This window comes from Macaca thibetana, chromosome X, assembly GCF_024542745.1.
Source record: "Macaca thibetana thibetana isolate TM-01 chromosome X, ASM2454274v1, whole genome shotgun sequence".
Lineage (NCBI taxonomy): Eukaryota > Metazoa > Chordata > Mammalia > Primates > Cercopithecidae > Macaca > Macaca thibetana.
In genome coordinates, this window is record NC_065598.1 from 80216823 (window position 1) to 80238921 (window position 22099).

At 34.0% G+C, this 22099-nt stretch overlaps 1 protein-coding gene across 5 annotated transcripts in view; it reads right to left on the reverse strand.

Annotated features, from left to right (window-relative positions):
- Positions 1-22099, reverse strand: part of RPS6KA6 (ribosomal protein S6 kinase A6) — a 132841-nt gene that overhangs the window by 39515 nt on the left and 71227 nt on the right. For all 5 annotated transcript variants that reach the window (XM_050776337.1, XM_050776336.1, XM_050776335.1 and 2 more), the window contains 10 exons: positions 21988-22076; positions 20827-20885; positions 12202-12304; positions 11485-11615; positions 10941-11063; positions 10360-10449; positions 9051-9209; positions 6587-6748; positions 2313-2389; positions 740-857 (listed from right to left, as the gene is read on the reverse strand). In XM_050776337.1, the coding sequence (XP_050632294.1) occupies positions 740-857; positions 2313-2389; positions 6587-6748; positions 9051-9209; positions 10360-10449; positions 10941-11063; positions 11485-11615; positions 12202-12304; positions 20827-20885; positions 21988-22076 (1111 nt within the window). The remainder of the gene's footprint in view (positions 1-739; positions 858-2312; positions 2390-6586; positions 6749-9050; positions 9210-10359; positions 10450-10940; positions 11064-11484; positions 11616-12201; positions 12305-20826; positions 20886-21987; positions 22077-22099) is intronic.

Below are 22099 nucleotides of genomic sequence, written 5' to 3' on the forward strand. Positions count from 1 at the left end.
CACTACCATGACAGCCACTGGCCATATGTGGCTATTAAGTACTTAAAATGTGGGTAGTCCATATTCACACGGCTATAAGTATAAAATATATAGTACATTTTGAAGACTCAGTATGAAGAAATATAGAATACCTAAATTTTTATATTGATTAGATGTTGAAGTAATAGTATTTTGGATATATTAGATTAAACAACATATATTATTAAATTTAATTTCACTTAAAAAAATTTTAATGTGGCTACTAGAAATTTTTAAAGTATGTATTTGACCTGCATTATATTTCTATTGGACCACTCTAAGCCATCAGGAATGAATATCCAGATGCTACAGATACATAGTCCATTCGTTCTCTAAGAAGTTGTTAGCATTATAAAAATTGTCTACATAAGTCAATTTCTGAGTGAAAAGAAAATGATATGGAAATACATGGTAAATTGAGAAATAAATTTTAGTTGGCTTTAAATATATCCTGTTTCCAAAATTTATATTTTTGGTTTTGGTTAATACAGGAACTAGTTAATATTCCCTGCACATATGTAAACTGATCAGAAAGGAAGGTGGCCCAGAAACATGGTAAAACCAAAAGTTATCCTTTGTACATTGTTCAATTCATTCATAGATGTGTTAATTAAAAACACATATGATACCATTAGATACCCTGCAAACACACACAAGCTGTAACTTAGGGATTTTAGCAATTTAACATGAGTGCAAGAAAACAAAACGTTATAATTTATACCTTTGCTCCACCTGAAATATTGTCCCAGTTTCCACCACTCAAAGAGAACTTTCCATTGCCTATACGCAGCAGTATCTCTTCAGGAGTATCATTGGGGCCATTAGCAAATGGAGTGTAGCTATTAATAAAACAGATTTTAATAGACACTAGAGGGTAACATACCCCAAAAATGAAAGAGATACAAATATTTACTACATGCAAATATTTACTTCAGTGAGTAAGAATATCATCTCACATTTTCTTTCACTGTTAAGGTCAAATTTTATATTTCAAACCATAAATCTAACCTTAATAAAATTTTTAATAAAATGGAGAATATTGCTTACATCAATTCTTTCTTTTGTCATTGATCAGCTAATCAATGTAAAATAAAATAAAGGTGGCTTTTCATGTAAAGCTTCAGTCTTAAAACTAGACAATACTAAAACACACATATTCCAGCATAGGTTAGCAAACAAATATACCTAGTACAAAGAAAATATTAATTTCACATATTCATAATGTATTTATTGTTTTGTTTCAATGTAGTCATTAACATTTCATCATTATCATCAGTGGAAATGGTTATCATTACTTTTTATTAATATCTATGAAAACTTGGTTGCGTAAATATTTATATCGACACAAAACTCCATAGCCATTACATTTATTATGTAGATGAATCATGTAGATTAATTGTATTTGATATGCAAACTTTAGCTACCCTTAAATTTACTGTGGTCTAAAACTAAATATTCTGCATAAATTTGTAATACCTAAAAGTATATTAAATGTACTGAGATGTGTAATTATCACCAAGCCATTAAACAATTTAGAGTCACCATTTTTATAACATATTCATAGAGTTCTTGGTATGTCAAGCATATTTAAATTACACTAAATGCACTCTTTAAAATATTATGTCTAAGTACATTATAATTACTTGCTAAACTTGGCCATTTTTTCTATCACAACCCTCACAGAATAATTTCTACAGTCATAAGTTTTCACTTCTAAATAAAAGTGCTGCTCATTATTGAGAGTAAAATAGTACTCGTATTATTCGTAAAGTATCAACATTAACATAGTCCAATTGTTATTACATTTGTTGTGAGCTTTTCTTTATGATTTCAAGGGAAGGTAGTTGTGTGTGTTTCTGCAGTTTATTATTGTTACTATATAGATTTGCACAATCTTACTAAACCTGTAGTGCCAGAATAGTTAGAATTCAAGTGCTTAGAAAAAAATCAACACAGTATCAACAAGTTCAGGGGGCAAGTTGTTGGTGAAACATGAAATTATTTTATGATTAAGTAAATATTTTCAAGATCAAAATAGAAATGCACTTTATTTTTAAAAGTTTTAGTTCCGGGTGACAATTGCCTTTTAAAATTATTATGTCATAAATTAGTAGTGCCTCATTCTACACCTTGCTTTATGTTTTTTTAATTTTATAAGTAACAATCAATATAGATATTTTGAAATGTAAATGGCATTTTCCTTAAAGTTATTTTAATCTATTCTCTTTCTAGATGAAGATATACAGATGAAATTCAAATAACAATGTTAATGCTTTTGAATATATGTTTCTTACCCAGCCAACATTGTGTAAAAAAGGACTCCTAAACTCCAGATATCACAAGCAGCATCATATCCCTGTTGCATAAGAACCTAAGAAAGAAATACTCATTATATGGTGTTAGTATAAACTCAATTTTCTCCTAAAGAAGTTGTTTTACTTCTAATAATCTCACAAAAGTTCATTATATAAAAACTTCAACCATTTTATGCACTTGTAGTAAAGACATAATCCCTGACACCTCAATGAGTTTTCTCTCCTCCTCTTAGGAAACCAGATATAGAGAAATCTAAACTTAAGATTAATATGCACAGTGATTTTAATGTATACTATATACAGTACTGAGGCTTTTAATTCTGTCACTGATTCTATGAGGTAGATAATATTCCAGTTTTGAAGATGAGGAAACTGAAGTGAATGTTAAGTAACTTACCCAACATTACAAAACTAGTAAGTAGCAGAACACGAAGTCTTACTTAAGCCTGTGTTTTTAACATCTATAACTGCCTCTTTACTACACAAGATATGGCAAGATAATATATGATCTCACAAAAGCAGAATGAATTTATATTTTACCATACAAGGCCAATGTCTTGAAAAGAGCAGTATATTTCTGGACCACAAGTACACATTCGATAAATACTGAATGGCTTCATTAATTTTTCATACAACAATTTAGGAAGCTGTTTTTTGGTGCCAGTGTTAATAAAAATCAAACAATATGTTTGTTATGTATTCATGTGAGATTTAGCTACAAAATTATTGAGTTCATTAGAAAAATAAAGAGATGAAATAAGGCCATTTTCTTTTCATTTAGAAAAACAAGCCCACTGCTACAGCCTCTAGGCATAGGAACAAAATAGAAACATTATTAATGCATTAACACTGGGGATTATATAACCACCAGCACGAATTTCTCATCTATAAAAGGCTAAAAATGTTAGTGTTTGGCTTTGACAACTGCCAAACATGAATAAAGAGTATGTAACAAACTTAAAATTTGAAATACGCTTTTTTCTAGTCTTAGTGTATTTATAAAAACACACATCTGTGCAAAATTAAGAGGGTAAAGAGGATATAAAAATATAATTGGCTTATATAAATAATACAAGTAGGGAACTATGAAGTACTTAACAAATAAGGTATAGCTAAACCACTCACATCATGGTAAATATTAAGTTGGCATACTCTAGTAAAACACAGACTTCTACTGATTTTATTCCCTCATCTGTTTATTTTTCTCATCACATCTTACAGTTCCAGACATCACCATGTTTTCCCTGATTCCCTTAGGAAGCTTTTTAAAGTTTCTCAAGTGATCCAATGCATAGCTAAGGTTGAGGGTCACTGCGTAGAAACCACGTGGACAGGTGAGAGTTAATCAATTCGGCTGTAGGTACCGTATACTCCTATAACCTTCCTAGTTATGAGGACAGCCTTGCGCAGGAGGTGTCATATTGCTTAATTAGGGCCAAACACGAAAAACTTGTTTTAGGTAAAGAAGAAATGGTCCACTTTTTTTCTAGCGCTAGTTTCAATGCCCTTATAAAAGTGAGCATATAATCATAAAAGAAACAAGGCAGAGTGGTAGGATGAATGAAAGAGTACAGAGGGTATGTTTCACACCTTTTTACTTGTATCAAGTTAAATACAAAGATAGAAGTCACAATTAAAGTAGTCAGTGGCATAAGTCTCTCTCTCACTTGGCTTCCCAAGTCAGCAGAAAGTAACATACACAGAGCTCCTCATTCCTGTTGCTCAAATCAATTAACGTTTGGGGCAAACTATTTGACAGCCCAGAGAAAAGAGCAAAGGAGAGTTAACTTCAAAATTAGTTTAAAAAAAGCTGCACACACAGTATCCCTCAACTTTTTTGTAAGCCCCATTAATTCAGGAGCATTCTTTAACCTCAGTAGGCTTATAATATCAGTTGAATAATATAACATAGTGGATTTGCCTTTATCAAAGAATAAAATATTTTAGAGATATATTCACTTTTCGCAACACAGGTATAGTAGAAAAGCACATCTACCTAATAAACCCTAAGATGTTGATCAAACTGATGCATAATCTAAAAACTAAAAGAATATTCTCTCCTTATTAAGCTAAAATTGCAATAATCAGTGTACCTCTTAGCAAACAAAAACTGTTTATGCATTGTGAAATAATGAATGTATACCCCCATAAATGCCATTTTTTATTGAAATGTCTGTACTAACACTTGAATCTTTCTGATTCTAGTTTAAAAAAGAATGCATTTTTATATTTTACCTTTTGAAAGCGTCTGAAATTTTAGAAACAAACTGCACTAAAAGTACTCTCTGTGGTTCATTAATAACAATGTACAAATATATTATTGATTCCTAGCATGGGCTTCATCACTCAAAAATAAAACTTTCAAAGTATTTTGAAAATACAAATACTAGTCAAAGGTAGTTCAAGCACTAGAGAGAAGTGGTCTCCAGATGCCCACCTGAAAACCCTCACTACTACAATGGTAATAGTGTCTTACTACAGTGTACGTCTGTTGGGAAAAAAAAAAAACATCAATGAGCTGTATTCTACTCTCTGGATTTGCTTACCTAACCATTAATCTATAACTGTTTACCTAACCATTAATCTAAACACGGACATATTATATATTTTTCATTTTAATGTCCATTTTTGATATTTTCATATGGTACATATTCATCTCTAACCCTTTTCCAGTGAGAAGTTGCCATAATACTAAGTAGTTTAGGTCCACAAGATTAAGTCAACATTAAATATTTGGCTATTAAAATGGTTATTCTATACTCTGCTCTTATGTCTATTGTATAAATCTGTTACAATATTTATGATGACCTTTATGATGACCATATATGCTATACATAAAAGAAGAGCACTATCTCAAATATTCTGTCCTCCTATCCTGTAAAACCACTGAAATGTCCTAAAAAGGCTAATATTTTGTATGTTCAGGCTATTATCTCATACACCTTAGGGCAGTACAATATCTTGTAAGAGATAAAAACTTGCATATTATTTTATGAATTTTATTAAAATATAGATTAAATCACATTCTCTGGATATATACATAATTTCTTATTAGTCAAATCTCTTATCATAAAAAGCTTATAAAACAGATGTTCTGCCTGTTCTTCAATATCAGTACAGTATTTTCTATATTTCTACTTTCATTATGAAAGTTATTTTTATAGTAGCTACTTTAAAATAGACTGATTTACATTAAAATACAAATACCTTATTGTTAATATATCTGATGTGCAATATTTCCCTGAAAAAGCTAGCATTTGATATAAAAGTAAAATTATAAAATATATAGAAGAGAGGAATTCTTCTCAAATTATTTTACTCTGCTTCTCCTTTGATTAGACACATTTTATTTTTTCAAACCTAAAGAGTTTTAGGTATTTTGATTTTTGTTGAATATGTAATTACATGTCAGTTGGTATTATCCATAACATATAAGAACAGCTATTGACTTAACAAAGAAAGCTTATCTAGAACTTATATGGCCAATGCCATCTGTTGATTCATTTTTCCCCAACTTTACTTTCACTGCTATGGAAATTGCTACTGTCAAAACTCCCATCCCCAGGGTTAGAATGAATGTTACAGTTTCCCAAATGTGAAATCTGTACCAGAGCCTCCCCTTTCCTTACTCTTCTCCCTAAGAGCATCACCTTTCCTGACTCTTCACCCTAAGATTTAGATACAAATATTATTTTCTGAGAAAAATCCACACGGCTTACAAAAACCCCTGTGTGGCTATTTTCTCCGGGAGTTAGAAGATCCTAAAGACAATCAAGGATGGCACTGCCCTTATATGTTATTTATAATGCTAATCGATAAATTACCTAATGTTCAGTACAATTTAACATACCTGATGAATCTATCCTAGTTTTGTTATTAAGTGAATGCTGGGTCTTGAATAAGTCATTGAAGTACCTCGAGCCACAGTTTCCTCATTTAGAATACACAATACCTTGAAGCTGTGGCTATCTTTACCCTACCACCCAACTCTAAAATGGTATGATTCTGAAATTAGTATATAACCCAAGAGAACAGAATAGCCTGATTATTACATTCTGGTTGATTTTAGATGCTAGTTACCAGTGTAAATATTTATATTAGGGGCTATGAGAATTCATGGATTTAAAGAACTTTAAAACTGAAAAGGGCAAGATAATAGCTTTTATCTGCCTACCATAACATACACATGGCATCATATAGATTCAACTAAAGGAAAAGAATGAAAGGCAAATGGTGAAGTTTTTAAGGAATACCTCAGGTGCAACAAAGTTTGCAGTGTAGCATGGAGTTAAGAGAAGTCCATTTTCTCCTCGAAGTTGTTTTGCAAACCCAAAATCACATATCCTGATTGAATCTGCACTGGCTGATTCATCCATGTATAAAATATTACTAGGTTTAAGATCACGATGAACAACCTTGAATATAAAGGAAAAAAGCATTATATCTATATAATTAACTAAATATCTGAGAAATAAAACATTATATCTACATAATTAACTAAATATCTGATAAAAAGAAACTTTCTGAATTACAAAATTTTGAAAATGACATTTTGCTCAAGCTTAAGAGCCTAAAATATACACAGGAAATTATCTCTGTCAGATAGATGTTCCAGTTTCTATTCAAGCCACTAGTTTTGTTAACCATTTCTAATCTCAATATATCTAAGCTCAATTCTCAGATCCACTTTTGGACATGCCATAATTTATATCACTTAGCATTATGCTTAACATATAAGAACAGTTCCTGACTTACAAACTAAACTAAGTTTGGACTTAGTCCATAATGGACTAAGACCCTACTCAACACCCTCCTCCTTGTAGCAAACAACCATAAAACCTGGATATAATACAAAAATCAACTATCTGGAGGCACTGGATAATGAACAGAAGGAGATATGCTCTGATGAGGAGTACGCACTTTGTTGAAGGAGGGAACACAGGAACCTATACAAGGACGTATCCATATCTGTGGCTTTTAGCCTGGGTTTAATTGCAATCCCTATGGTACACAGTGGTGGTAAAGACATGTGGAAAAACCCACAGTCCTTCTGGTTTAGAGGACCAGAAAGGAGATGCTGGAAAACTCTGAATGCTGAGTGGAGAAACATTATAAAGGAAAGAGCCAGAACTGATCCTTGAATCAAAAATGTATGGAACAGGATCAAAATAGTTTGTATAAAGACAAATAATATGAACAAAAACCAGAGCTGCTGGCCCCAAAACTAGTTTTCAGTTCAAGCTCAGCCAAGAAAATTACTCACTTAAACAAATGAAACAATAATAACTATTGGAGAAAAATAACAAAATATGAAAATCTCTATAACTGATTATCATAATGCTTAGGATACAATCCCAAATTATGTAATATACAAAGAACCAAGAAAATGGAACACAGTCTTAAGAAAATCAATGAATTCTGATTCCAAGATGAATCATGCTAAAATAGATAAGGATTTTAAAGTGACTATTATAATGATCTTCAACAAAGAAAACAAAACATACTTTCAATGCATTAAACTCTCAGCAAAAAAAGGGAAGTCTCAGCAGAAAAATAGAAACAATAAAGAAGAAACAAATAAAATGTAGGACTGGTAAAAAAAAAAAAAAAATGCTGAAATTCCCCCATGTGATAAGTTTCCTACTAGTACTATCTACTTCATGTAAGTTACTCTTACCTTTAATCAGAGTTTACTATGCTAAAGTTCTTTAAGGGCAAGGACCAAGTCTCACTCATGTTTGAATCCACAACACTTTTTACAATGCCTGGCATGTAGAAATGCTTGATATGTGTCTTATTAATTTAGTTAATTGATGTAAGAACCGGAAGGTTCATACAATAATAAAGAAGAGATGCCTATGATTCTCTTCTCAAAAATTCTCTTCATGCTTTACTTTAGAGAGTGCTGGCAAAGACAATCAAATAATTAAATTATCAAAAAGCTACTGCTTTAGCATCATATATTTCAAAATACTGAAAATATACTTTATTAAACCACACACAAAATGGAGTACTAGTTTATTTTTATTAATTATAAGGGCCTCATGCAGAGTTTTCATTACGTCAATTCTCAATTGCCATTTTTAATTTATTAAATTGGTACATATCTACTATCACAACTGATTCAAACTTAAATTTTTAAATTACTTCCTACTTTGTTTTATACAGTTATATATATTAAAAGTTGCCTTTTTTGGTAACTCAGTTCATTTGCTTTCTTTATGAAAGGACAGGAAGCAAAATAACAAGCCTGCCCCTTCACCACAAAATTTAATATAGTAATACTTCAAATGTTTAGAATACACATTTCTTACTGTAGTTAGGGGAGGAGCTGGCAAGGTTCAAGATACATGTTAGGTAACCTGAACTCTCTATGTTAGGTAACTTGAATAATAGTCACTGTATGTCTTTGGTTAATTCTTTTATGTTTGACTTTTAAGTCTAATTAAGTTTCATAATTTCCAGGTCAAAGTTAGGTACCTTTATGTAATTCAAACCACTTTTTAAATGAATATGCTATTCAATCAGGGCCAATTGGCAGAGAGAAAATAATTATTTCCTAAATCCATAAACTTCACTACATTGTGAGTTCTATTAGGATATTCTCTATAGACATATATGTGAATAAAAGCAGTTTATTTTAGGGGGCATCATCTCCTATATTTTTATGAAGATATAGGTCCCAGAATAGAAAGAAAAAAGTTAACTACAACTTACTCCTTGACAATGAAGATAGTCAACTGTCTTACTTATTACATATAGTATATCACTAGCCTCCCGTTCCGAGAAACATTTTTGTTTGAGAATACGGTCAAGTAACTCTCCTCCTTTCATTAAATCCGTAACAAGGTAAACATATCTACCATCATCAAAGACCTAGGAAAGAACGCAGTTTTAAAATGTTATTATTTATAATTACAATTCTATAATTCTTAAATTATATTTTAGTTATATTTACCTTTCTACTAAACCTGTCTCTAGTATTAAAAACAAAAAAGACATTATTCCTTTACTGTTAATGCAGTACAGGCTGTACTAAAGGTTGACCTGGCTAAACAATCACCTACACAGTCCCATGAAACCATGTTAAACATATAATTGTATTACCTTTTGAAGTTACAGGTTGCAGTTCATCAAAGAATATAAATTAAAAAAATAGAACTCTGTGCCTCTCAAATGACCTCTATCTCATTTTTTTACTGTATTATAGCTACTTCTCTTCCCCAAACGTATGCTTCTTTCTGAAAGTAAATGTATTATTTAATTTTATATCCTTCCCTCAGGCCATTATCTGATGTGGTATCTTAAATATTGGTTGAATTCCAATAGTATACCAAAGAAAACAAATAAGAAAAGTATTTATACACTTTTCACTCAGGGCATGTATGATACACACACACACACACACACACACACACACACACACACACACACACCACACAGTAGTTTAAAGATTACAAATCAAAGTGCATATCATTTTCTGACACAAAGTGATCAAGGTGATAGTTTTTTCTGTCTTGTATAAAGAGAAAAGAACATTATCTCCTTATGTGAAAAGTGAGCATTCGGTAACATATTAATGAGTTATATATTCATTTTACAAAACTGTAGACTAACACTATTTCACTCCAGAAACAATCCATAACGCTATAGCCAATTACCATACAATAAAGAAAGTAAAATATTCAAGAATTTGGCAGATCCCCAATGTCCTGTATCTTCTATATTGATAGCACTATAGAATAATAAATGGTGTTAGTTACAATGTTAGTTAACCAGCCAGAATATATTCAAGTAATCCAGAAATTCTCATTTACCAATCATCACAGTTATTTTTGATATTCTATAAGACCAGGAGTATAGAATCATGGGGAAAAAAAAAATTAAAGTGGCAATTTAAGAGTCTTGAGATTTTTGAGGCATGAAATTAAATATGCTAAAGACATTAAAAGTTTCAATAAGAAAAATAAAGTTCCAATTCATAACTTCATTAGCTTAGCTGATACCTAGATTTAGAAATACCTACATCCTTCAAAGTAATAATGTTGGGATGTTGTCCATAGCGCATCAGTATTTCAATCTCTTCTGAAGGGTCTCGCTTACTTTTGTCAATGATCTAAGAAATAAGAACAAAAAATATCTGAGGCAAACAAATTATTTTGTCTAAAAATGAATATTTTCAATTTGGTTATATTTTTGAAGAAATGCTTAAAACCTCAAGAACAATGCTTACCTCATATTATTTTAACATTTAAAAACATCTTATAAGTTAAAAACTTAACAAAAGAAAAGAACATTTTAACATTATATCCTATTTCACTGAAACTGTACCAATGATGACGTAATTATAATTGTCACAATTGCTCAATCTTAACATAATACATGTATAACAAAATTTTTCAAATGCAAAAATTCATGAAATATACTGTTCCTACATAATAAAGGCTTGAAAAGAAATTCAAAAATGAAAATATTAAGTCTCAGAGTTCTTTCTCATCATCTTATATTTCCTATCTTCATTTACTCAACTGAAAATGTTTGTCAGTTGACTCATAATTTAAATTACATGCATAAAACAAACAAGAAACCTAGGCTCAGAGACAATACCTTCACTGCAAATTCCACGTTGGTAGTTGCATGTACGCATCGCTTGCAAACAGAATAGGAGCCAACACCAATATCCTCTTTCAATTCATATACTTCACCAAATTGTGCAGCATTTCCATTTATCTGTTTATTTTTTAAAAGTAAAATACTAAGGAGAATGAAATATTTTCACATTTTCTGTCTTTTGTCCTAAATATACATTTATCTTAAATCTTTAACTAGAATAATTCATTCTACAAAAGTTTTATCAACATTTATAAATGGCGTGAACCAATCCTTTCTTGATACCCACAGGCAATATAATAAATCAGCTAGCTTATACATCACCTTTCTATTTTATTCAAAAGAGGCCACATAAATATAATTTAAAAGTTACCACTGTCTGCTCTTTTCCAAAACATACAGGGACATATTTAATTCATGATTTATACCAAGAGATAAACAAAGTAGTTAAAAATCACTGAAAAAAACTATTAAAAATACATCAGCAATAACAGAGAAATAATTATCCCAAAACTGAATAATGTGATTAAGTGGAATTTACCTGAACAATTGGTAATACATTTGCACTTGTGATAGGAGTGATTTTATATTCTTCTGCAATAGAAGTTGCAACAAAGCTGAATCCTTTGAAGAGCTGATGAGCGTTTGCACTGGCTGGCAAACCAGGAGAATCTAATGTCCAAATAATTACATTTAATTATAACTACACGCAGAATTCTATGATATAAAGTGTCAGAATTTCTTTAACTATAAAGGAAACCATTCAGTGCTGCTATCTAACATATTACATATTTGATTTATTATATATTATCTGTCTCCTCCCATCTGTATACATGCTCCATTTTAGTCAGTAATTTTTGTTTGTTCTTTTCATTGCTGCATACTCATTGCTTAGTACATGGTAGGTATTCAATATTTCTTGAATGTATATATGAAACTGTAAAAGACCGAGTAAAATATCTGATGTCTTACCTCCTACCCCATCCTGTAAATCATTAGCATACCAAAGGACTTATAATGCAAAGAAAGGAAGAAACTTGCCACCCTTTGACCAAGTTCCTGCCTTCCTAATAAATATTTCCCATTTAAAACATCTACTTGACAGCTGCCCAAGCAATGTTTTGTATAGGATCCATATTTCCCATGGACAAACCAACTCTCTGCAAATTTACCATTCTTTTAGTTTTTACTTCAGAAGACAGTTTATTTTTAAACTATCTACTTAAAATCTCTGATTTTACAGATAAACATGCATTACCTTTAGGTGTTTTTGCAGTAAATTCAGGATCAAAACAAAAAGTATCATCTGGTTTTCCAGAAGCAGGTTTGAAAGGAGGTTGAACTTCTCTTTTATATAACTTCTAGAAGGGGCAACCAGATAACACAAAACATATTAAGACTTTAAAAATTATTATACTTTGTAAAAGAAAGCAGAACATAATATTCACAGTACATAATAGAAGACTAACGATTTCATAAAATAAATTTCAACAGGTTTCAGATACCTGTTAACCAAATTCTAAAATTTTGAGAGCTAATGTTCAAAATGTAATGAGGCCAAGAAACATAGCAATGATGCCACAAGCTGAATTCACAAGGAAAGGTCAATTTTGGATATCAGAAGTTTTTGAATGCTCACTGATAATATAGCCATGCAAATACAGCACAATAACAACTAAAATGCTCAAGGCTTTCAAAATCAATAGATTATTTTTAAGAAGTACATATTTCATCTAAAATATTGTTTTCACATAAAAACATACATTAAATGTACTGTTTAGGCTTGTATCAGATAATTGAAAAGTTTAGTCTTGTTTAACAATCTACCTTGCTAAAATCTACGCTTTTGAAAGGCATAGAAAGTTTCTAAACATAAAAAGCCACTTTTTTTGAAATCTATTTTTTAAAAAGCTTACAGTCCCACAGTGGGGAAAAATAAATAGGGAATTACTTTTGAGTAATTTTCATTTATTTAAATATGTAAACACGACTTCTGGTTCAATATGGCTTACTAGAAACAGCTAGTGGGTGCCTCTCTCATGATGAGTAATCAAAATAGCAAGTAAATATTGACACTTCAAGTATATTTTCTAAGAGGCCACACTGGAATTCATCAGAGAAGCGATGGAATTGGGAATCACAAAAAGAAGAGAACAAAGCCATGCCATCAGGTGAACTGAGACTGGTGTGGAGCCAGGAGATCTTTGATGCAGGGAAGGGAAGATTGAGTGAGAGACCTCCAGGATTCCACAATTCACGATTCTGTCACAGACTTTCAATACTAACTATAGGTAAGCCCCTTGAATCCCCTAGGCCTCCAGTTTAATACATGGAGCTGCCTGGAATCTGTGCAAAGGTACTGCTCAAGCCCATGTGGAATCCCATGAACTTTTGATCCCTGAGCAGCTTGGCACCGTCTGCTGCCACCCCACTAGGCAGGGAGCAGGTAGGTCGGCACTTGTGCACACCTCAAAGACAGATACTGCAGCTGCAGTACAGAAGAGTGAGCAGAATGCACGCTGCAAAGACTGCTGACCTCAGCTGTTCCCTTCTAAATGAGGCTTCCCTTCTTCAGTGTTGGGTCTACAGCACAGCTGCCCTGCCCCTACGTGTATATACTGGCTACAGCCTGGCGTTCTTCTTACAGCTCAGCTCCCAGAGGCTGGTGACCCACTCTTAAGCTCCCTCAATAGTTGTGCCCGACACCACCATCACATTTGTCACTCCTGGGCCAAGGAGACAGTGGGGAAACTGGGCACCTCTGTGTGCCCCCCAAAGTGAAATCCACTGCCGCTCCATCAGGAGGGAAGTGCAGGTGGGCCAAGCACCCCATAGCTGCCAACCTTCATTGCTTCAGCTGAAGGGGTCTGCCTTCCCCAGTGAAAGGCCAGCAGCCCTGCTCCCAACTGACTATTTCACTTGTTACCTGGAGGCCTTCTGAGAGCCTAGCCCCCATAGGCCTGTGACGGGCCTTGGGACTTTGACCACATAAGCATTCTACAGGCTGTTCTGAGAGCCCAGACCCCAAAGCATGTGATCAGCCATGGGAATCCCACCACCAGAGCATTCTGCCGTAATCTGAGAATCCCGTGGGCCCTTTTAAGAGAACAGCTCCCACAGGCCTGTGATCAGCCACAGGGACCCAATCACCTGAGTGTTTTGCTATATTCTGAGCATTCTGTGGGCGCTTCTGAGAGCCCAGTCACCACAGGTCTGCAATATGCATTGATGCACCAACTGCCTGAGCATTCTGCAACTGCCTAAGCGTTTTGTAGGCCCTTCTGAGATCCCAGCCCCCACAGGCACATGATGTACTCTAGGACTCCCACTTCCAGAGTACTTTCCCTGCCTCTGCTTGAGAGTTCTGCCTGTGACTCCGAGAACCAGCCCATCACTCCCTATCATAGCCAGCAGCAGGATTCTAGAGACTTAACAAGTCCACTGTCCTGGTCCTGGTCCACTTCTTACAGGACTCATACATGCTGTCCGTTGGGCAATCTGGGGGATAAGGAATTGGAAGTTTGCCTAGTCCTATCCACCACTGCTAGTACATGACCATGCCCCAACCTGGGGTCTGAGCTCAGATGGACCCAACCAGACGATACTCCCACAGCTAATACCCAACTGTGTGTGCTAGAAAGTGGAGCCCCTCTGTGATATCTACAGAAAGCAGCAGCATTACCCACTGGCAAACAGGTGAGTCACAAAGCTGTGTGTATTGGACTGATTCAAGAGGTTCCACCCAGAAACCACTCCCATAGACAACTGCAAGACAAGTGTCTTCTGTGGCTATCAGCTATACTGTGGTCTAGAGATACACGGCAGTTGTGCATCTGAACTGAGAGCCATGAACTCTGAGTTAGGGGTGTGACAGGTAAATAGAACATATTGCTACCCGTCTAGGATGTGAAGCTAGTCCCCCTACTCTCTGCTGAGACCTTGGCACTGTTTACCAGGTACTCTTCCAACCATGCCTGTCAGGGCTGGTTCCCCAGTTCATCATTGGGGTATTTGTGTGCAAGCCAGGCAGTCAAGCTCTGCCTAGCTCTCTTTCCCCTCACCCCTCATGGGACAAGAAGGTCAAGGAACCTGGCATTCCACTGTCCAGCCCATCATCTGAAACAACAGAGATCACCACACAATAAACAAATATCAACTGCATACTGATCTGCTTTTGCCACAGCTGGCTTCTACTGGTAAATGCCACCTACTGCCCTATAGATTGAACTGTAAAACCCAACGTAAAAACCTGATAAGAAGTGCACGGGCCTACAGAAACAAAGCCAAGAGACTTTTGGCTACTTCCCAACCTACTCTACAGTCACATCCCCCAAGAGGGATGGCAGCAGGGGGTGAACCACATCTAAATGAAACAAATTCAAAAGCAATATGTGACAGCTTCTACAGATAAGAAGGAACTAACATAAGAACTTCAGGACTATGAAGAAAAAGAATGTAATGACATCCCCAAAGGGTCATAGTAGCTACCTACCAATGAATCTTAATCAAATGAAAACTCCGAAATGGCAGATAAAACATTCAAAATATGGATTGTAAGGAAGCTCAATGAAATCCAAAAGAAAGTCAAAAACATACAAACAAACAAAAAAATCAGAAAACAATTCAGGAGATAAAAGATAAATATATATATATTTTAAAATTCTGGAAGTGAAAAAAAAGATGAAAGGAATTTCAAAACAGAGTTGAAAACTTTAATAACATGCTAGACCACGCATAAGAAATAATTTTGAGCATGAGGCCTGGTCTTTTGAATTAAATCAGATAAAATTAAATAACAAATAATTTTTTTAAAAATGAACAAAGTCTTTGAGAAATATGGGATAATGTAAAGTGACCAAACTTACAACTTATAGACAGAAAGAAAAAAAGAAAAGAAGTTTGGAAAGCATAATTGAGGAACTAATTCAGGAAAATATCCCCAATCTTGTTAGAGATGCAGATATCTAGATATAAGCAATTCAGAGAACACCTAGGAGACACTATAGAATACAAATGTGACCTAGGGATATAGTCGCCAGACTATCCAAGTTCAATGTGAAAGAATAAATCATAAAAGAAGCTAGAGAAAAGCATCAAATCACGAATAAAGGAAACCTCATCAAACTGACAGTGAACCTCTCAGCAGAAATTTTAACAAGCCAGAAGAGAATGGGGACCTAATTTTAGCTTCCTTTAAAAAATGGCATCCAAGAATTTCATATCCAGCCAAAATCAGCTTCATAAAATGAAGACATAAAGTCATGAACAGAAAACACTAGAGGAACTTATCACCATTAAATAGACCCCGTAAGAAATGCTCAAAGAAGTTCTAAAAATGAAAACAAAAGTATGTCACTCACCATCATAAAGGCACACATAAGTAGAAAGCTCAAAGATCCTATAAAACAATCATACAATTGAGAATCCAAGGCAACTAGCTAGCAACATTATGACAGGATTAAAACCTCATATATCAATATAACCTTCAACATAAATGGCATAAATGTCCCATCCACAATATGTAGACCAGCAAGTTGGGTAACAGACAAAAACCAACCATTTGCTACCAAAAAGAGACCCATAGAATAGTAAGCACATCTACAGACTTAAAGTAAATGGGAGGAAAAACATATAGCATGCAAATAAAAAACACAGCAGAGCTGAAGTAGCCATTCTTATATCAGATAAAACAGACTTTAAACCAGCAACAGTAACAAAAGGCAAAGAAGGGCATTATACAATGAAATGATAAGGGCTCAATTAAACCAAAAGATTTAATTATCCTAAATATATATGCATCCAACACCAGAGTGCTCAGATTCAAAAACAAATACTACTAGACCTAAGAAAAGAGATTGACGGCAATACAATAATAGTGTGGGACTTCAATACCAAATGACAATACTAGACAGGTCATCAAGGCAAATGCCAACAAAGAAACTCTGGACTTAAACTGGACACTAGACCAAATGGACTTTTACAGAATATTCTAATCAACAACTACAGCATATACATTTTTCTCATCTGCACATGTAACACTCTCCAAAATTGAACATATGCTTAACCATAAAGCAAATTTCAATAAATTCAAGAAAATCAAAATCACATCAAGTATCCCATTGGACCACAGTAGAATAAAATTAGAAATGAATACCAAGGGGAACTCTCAAAGCTACACAAGTACATGGAAATGAAACAAGTTGCTCATGAATGACTTTTGGGTGAACAACAAAATCAAGGCAGGAATAAAAAAAAACTGCAATGAATGAAAATAGAGACACAACATAGCGAAACGTCGGAGATACAGCCAATGCAGTGCCAAGAGGAAAGTTTTTAGTGTTAAATGCCTAAATCAAAAACACAGAAAGATCTCAAATCAATGACCTATTGTTACACTACATGAAACTAGAATAACAAGAAAAACCAGACCCAAAGCTAGCAGAAAACAAAAAATAACTAAGTCTCATTTAGCTGAACTAAATGAGATTGCGATCAAAAAAAGACACAAAGGATCAACAAAATGAGAAGCTGGTTCTTTGAAATAATAAAGTTGATAGATCACTAGATGGCTTAACTAAGAAGAAAAAACAGAAGACTGTAACAAGTACAATCAGAAACTGAAAAGGGCACACATTGCAATGGATACCACAGAAATATATATAAGATGATCAGTGATAACTATGAACATGTATATACATACAAACTAGAAAAGCTAGATGTTGGACAAATTCCTGGAAACATACAGTCTCCCAAGACTGAACCAGGATGAAACAGAAAATACAAACAGACCAAAGGAATAGTGAAACTGAGCCAGCAATAAAAAATGTTCCATCAAAAAAAGCCAGGATCACATAAGTCTACAAACAAGTTTTTCCAGACATGCAAAGAAGAGCTGGTGCCAATCTTACTAAAACTGTTCCCAAAAATTGAGGAGTTGGGAATCCTTCCTAATTAATTATACAAAACCAGTATCATCCTGAAAGCAAAATCAAGTAAGGACACAACCAAAAAAGAAAACTGCCAGCCAATATTCCAGATGAACATAGATGCAAAAATCCTCAACGAAATACTAGCAAACCAAATCCAACAGCACGTGCAAAAAAAATAGTTAATCATGATCAAGTGGATTTTATTCTAGGGATGAAAAGATGGATCGACATTTACTAATCAATAAATGCAAATCACCACATAAAATTATAAACACAAATCATGTGATCATCTCAATAGATGCAGAAAAAGCATTAGAGACAATTCAACATCACTTGATGATAAAAACCCTCCATATAATAGGCATAGAAAGAACATACTCCAACATCATACCAAATGTGGGAAAGTTGAAAGCATTCCCTTCAGGAACTGAAACAGGTCAAGGATGTCTACTTTTACCACTCCTAGTCAACATAGTACTGGAAAGTCCTAGCCAGAGCAATCAAGCAAGAGAAAGAAACGAAAGACATCCAAATTGGAAAAGAGGAAGTCAAAGTACCTCTGTTCATTGATGATATAAGATACTGAGAAAAACCAAGACTCCTCCAACAGACTCCTAGACTTGATAAACAAATTCAGTAATGTTTCAAAAAATAAAATCAACATACAAAAATCAGTAGCTTTTCTATACAACAATGATGTTCTAACTGAAAACCAAATGAAGTTTATCATTAACGATCTCATTAACAACAGCCGCAAAAAGTAAAATACCTACAAATACATTTAACCAAGAATGTGAAAGAGTTCTACAAGGAGAACTATAAAACACAGATGAAAGAAACTAGATCAAATGGACGAATGGAGAAAAATCTCATGCTCATGAATTGGAAGAATCAATATCATTAAAATGACCATACCAGTCCGGGCACAGTGGTTCACGCCTATAATCCCAGTACTTTGGGAGGCTGAGGCAGGAGACTCACTTGAACCCAGAAATTCCAAACCATCCTAGTTAACATAGCGAGACCTCATCTTTACCAAAAAAATTTACATTAGCCAGGCATGGTGGCATACACCTGTATCCCCAGCTACTCAGGAGGCTGAAGTGGGAGGATTGCTTAAGCCTAGGAGGTCAAAGCTGCAGTGAGCAGTGATTGTGCCACTGCATTCCAGCCTGGGCAATAGAGAGAGATGCTGTCAAAAAAACAAACAAAAACAAAAACAAAAAAACCAAAACCAAACAAACAAAAAAACATACTGACCAAAGCAATATCCACATTCAGTACAATTCCTATCAAACTATGAACATCAGTCATCCTTCAGAGAATTAGAAATAACAATCCTAATGTTTACACGGAATCAAAAAAATAGCCTGAATAGCCAAAGCAACCTTAAGTAAAATTAACAAATCCAGAGGCATCACATTTCCTAATTTCAAATTATACTACAAGGCCATAGTAACTTAAACAGCACAGTACTTGTACAAAAATAGGCACATAGATCAATGGAACAAAACAGAGATCCCAGCAATAAAGCTGCATACCTATAGCCATCTGATTTTCTACAAAATCAACAACAATAAACAATGAGGAGAGAACACTCTATTCAATAAATGGTGTTGGGAAAATTGCCTAGCCACATGAAGAAGAATAAAACTGGACCCCTATCTCTCACTATTCACAATAATTAACTCAAGATGGTTTGAAGACTTAAACATAAGACGTGAAACTACAAAGGTACTAGAAGAAAACCTAGGCAAAACTCTTCTGGACATTGATCTATACAAAGAATTTATGACTAAGATCCCAAAAGCAAATGCAACAAAAACAAAAGTAGACAAATTGGACTTAATTAATTTCCTGCACAGCCAAAGAAATAATCAGTAGAGTAAAAAGATGACCTACAGAATGGGATAAAATATTTGCAAACTATGTCTCTGACAAAAGACTAATATCCAGAATCTACAAGGAACTCAAACAACTCAACAGGTAAACAAACAAACAGACCTATTAAAAGGTAGGCAAAGGATATGAACACACATTTTACAAAAGAAGACATAAAGCAGCCAACAAACATGGAAAAATGTTCAATATTACTAATCATCAGAAAAATGCAAATTAAAACCACAATGAAATATGATTTTATATCAGTCAGGAGGGCTATTATTAAAAAGTTAGAAAATAACAGATGTTGGCATGGATGTGGGAAAAAAAATGGGTACACTTATACACTGTTGATGGGAATGTAAATTAGTACAACCTCTATGAAAAACCATATGAAAATTTCTCAAAGGTATAAGAAGCAAAAAAATTTGACCCAGCAATCCCACTAACAGGAATGTACCCAAAGGAAAATCAATCATTATATAAAAAGGACACCTGCACTTGTATGTCTATCACAGCACTGTTCACAATAGCAAAGTCATGGAATCAACCTAAGTGTCCATCAATGGTTAATTCGATAAAGAGAATATGGTATATAGACACCATGGAATACTACACATCTGTAAGAAAGAACAAAATCATTATCTTTGCAGCAACATGGATGGAGGTGGAGATCATTATCCTATGTGAAATAACTCAGAAAATCAAATATCCCATGTTCTCACTTATAAGTGGGAGCTACACAATGGAAACACATGGACATACAGATGGAAATAACAGACACCAAGGACTCCAAAAGGGAGAAGTTAAAAGGGGATTGAGGGTTGAAAAATTACCTAATGGTCACTGTTTTGTTGATGGATACATTAGAAATCCAAACCTACCATTATGCAATATCCATGTAAAAAACCCACAAATGCACCCCCAGATCTAAATTTTTTTTAAGAAAAAGAAAAATAAATACATATGTAAACATTCCACTGATTTGTTATTTAAATTAAAAGCAATAAACGTTTACTCTCCTGTGTTGGTCATATGAAGTTATTCAATAACAAGCTTTCTACTTAACTTACATCCCAGTCAATATTTGCAAAAAACAGATGTCTTTTGATTTCTTCAACTCCTTCTGAACCTATAAAAAAAAGAAATGATATTTTAATTTTATGATTTTTTTTAAATCTTGCTCACTGGCTTCCAGACTGCTATCTGTAAACAGGAACACACATATTTCATACGTTCCTTGAAAAGAAAATTATTTGATTTCTTATCTGGCATTTTATTAGCTGGTCCTTTCATTTTATTGCGATAAAAAATAACTAATGTTCATACTGAACTACAAAGAGTATCATGAAATATTAAACTGTCTCTCAAATCAAAATAGTATTAAACATAATACTTAAATACATATTTTTTCACTTCCAATTTATCTTATGACCTTATATTTATATGCCAAATTAAAAGGTACAAAGGAGGCCGGGCGCGGTGGCTCAAGCCTGTAATCCCAGGACTTTGGGAGGCTGAGATAGGTGGATCACGAGGTCAGGAGATCAAGACCATCCTGGCTAACACGGTGAAACCCCGTCTTCTACTAAAAAATATAAAAAAATAGCCGGGCGAGGTGGCGGGTGCCTGTAGGCCCAGCTACTCGGGAGGCTGAGGCAGGAGAATGGCATGAACCCGGGAGGCGGAGCTTAGAGTGAGCTGAGATCTGGCCACTGCACTCCAGCCTGGGCGACAGAGCAAGACTCCGTCTCAAAAAAAAAAAAAAAAAAAAAAAAAAAAGGTACAAAGGAATAAACGGACACCGAAATTTTCACACGAGGGCATAAATAATAGGATCGCATCTGGATACAGGGAAAGGCTACCAGAAAGGGGTCAAAAAAACTAGTTACAGAAACATAATGCTTACTTCGAAGAATATTGGGAGGGGCAAAATATCTATCTTCAAATATATAAAAGACTACCTGTATAAGGGAAAATCTGTGTATTATTTCAAAAGAAGTAACCCATAATATATACCTAATAATAGGTTGAACAGAAGCTTTCATTAACTAGACTACTTCAGTTTTAAATCATGGACATAACAGAGTTTACTTCATCTGAAATGCATACACAAAATGAAGAATTCTATGTATAGAAGTAATGTGCTCAAATCAAACAAGAAAACATAAAGATTTAATTATCCTCCCAAAACATGCAGTTACTTCTATAAAAGCTAAGAAAATAAGCAATACCCAATCTATTTGCTGGATTCCTTTTGAATAACATCCTTAGAAGACTTTGTGCTTCAGCACTAAGAAATTGAGGCATTCCAAGTTTTGCTCTGAAACAGAGGATTTTAGAAAG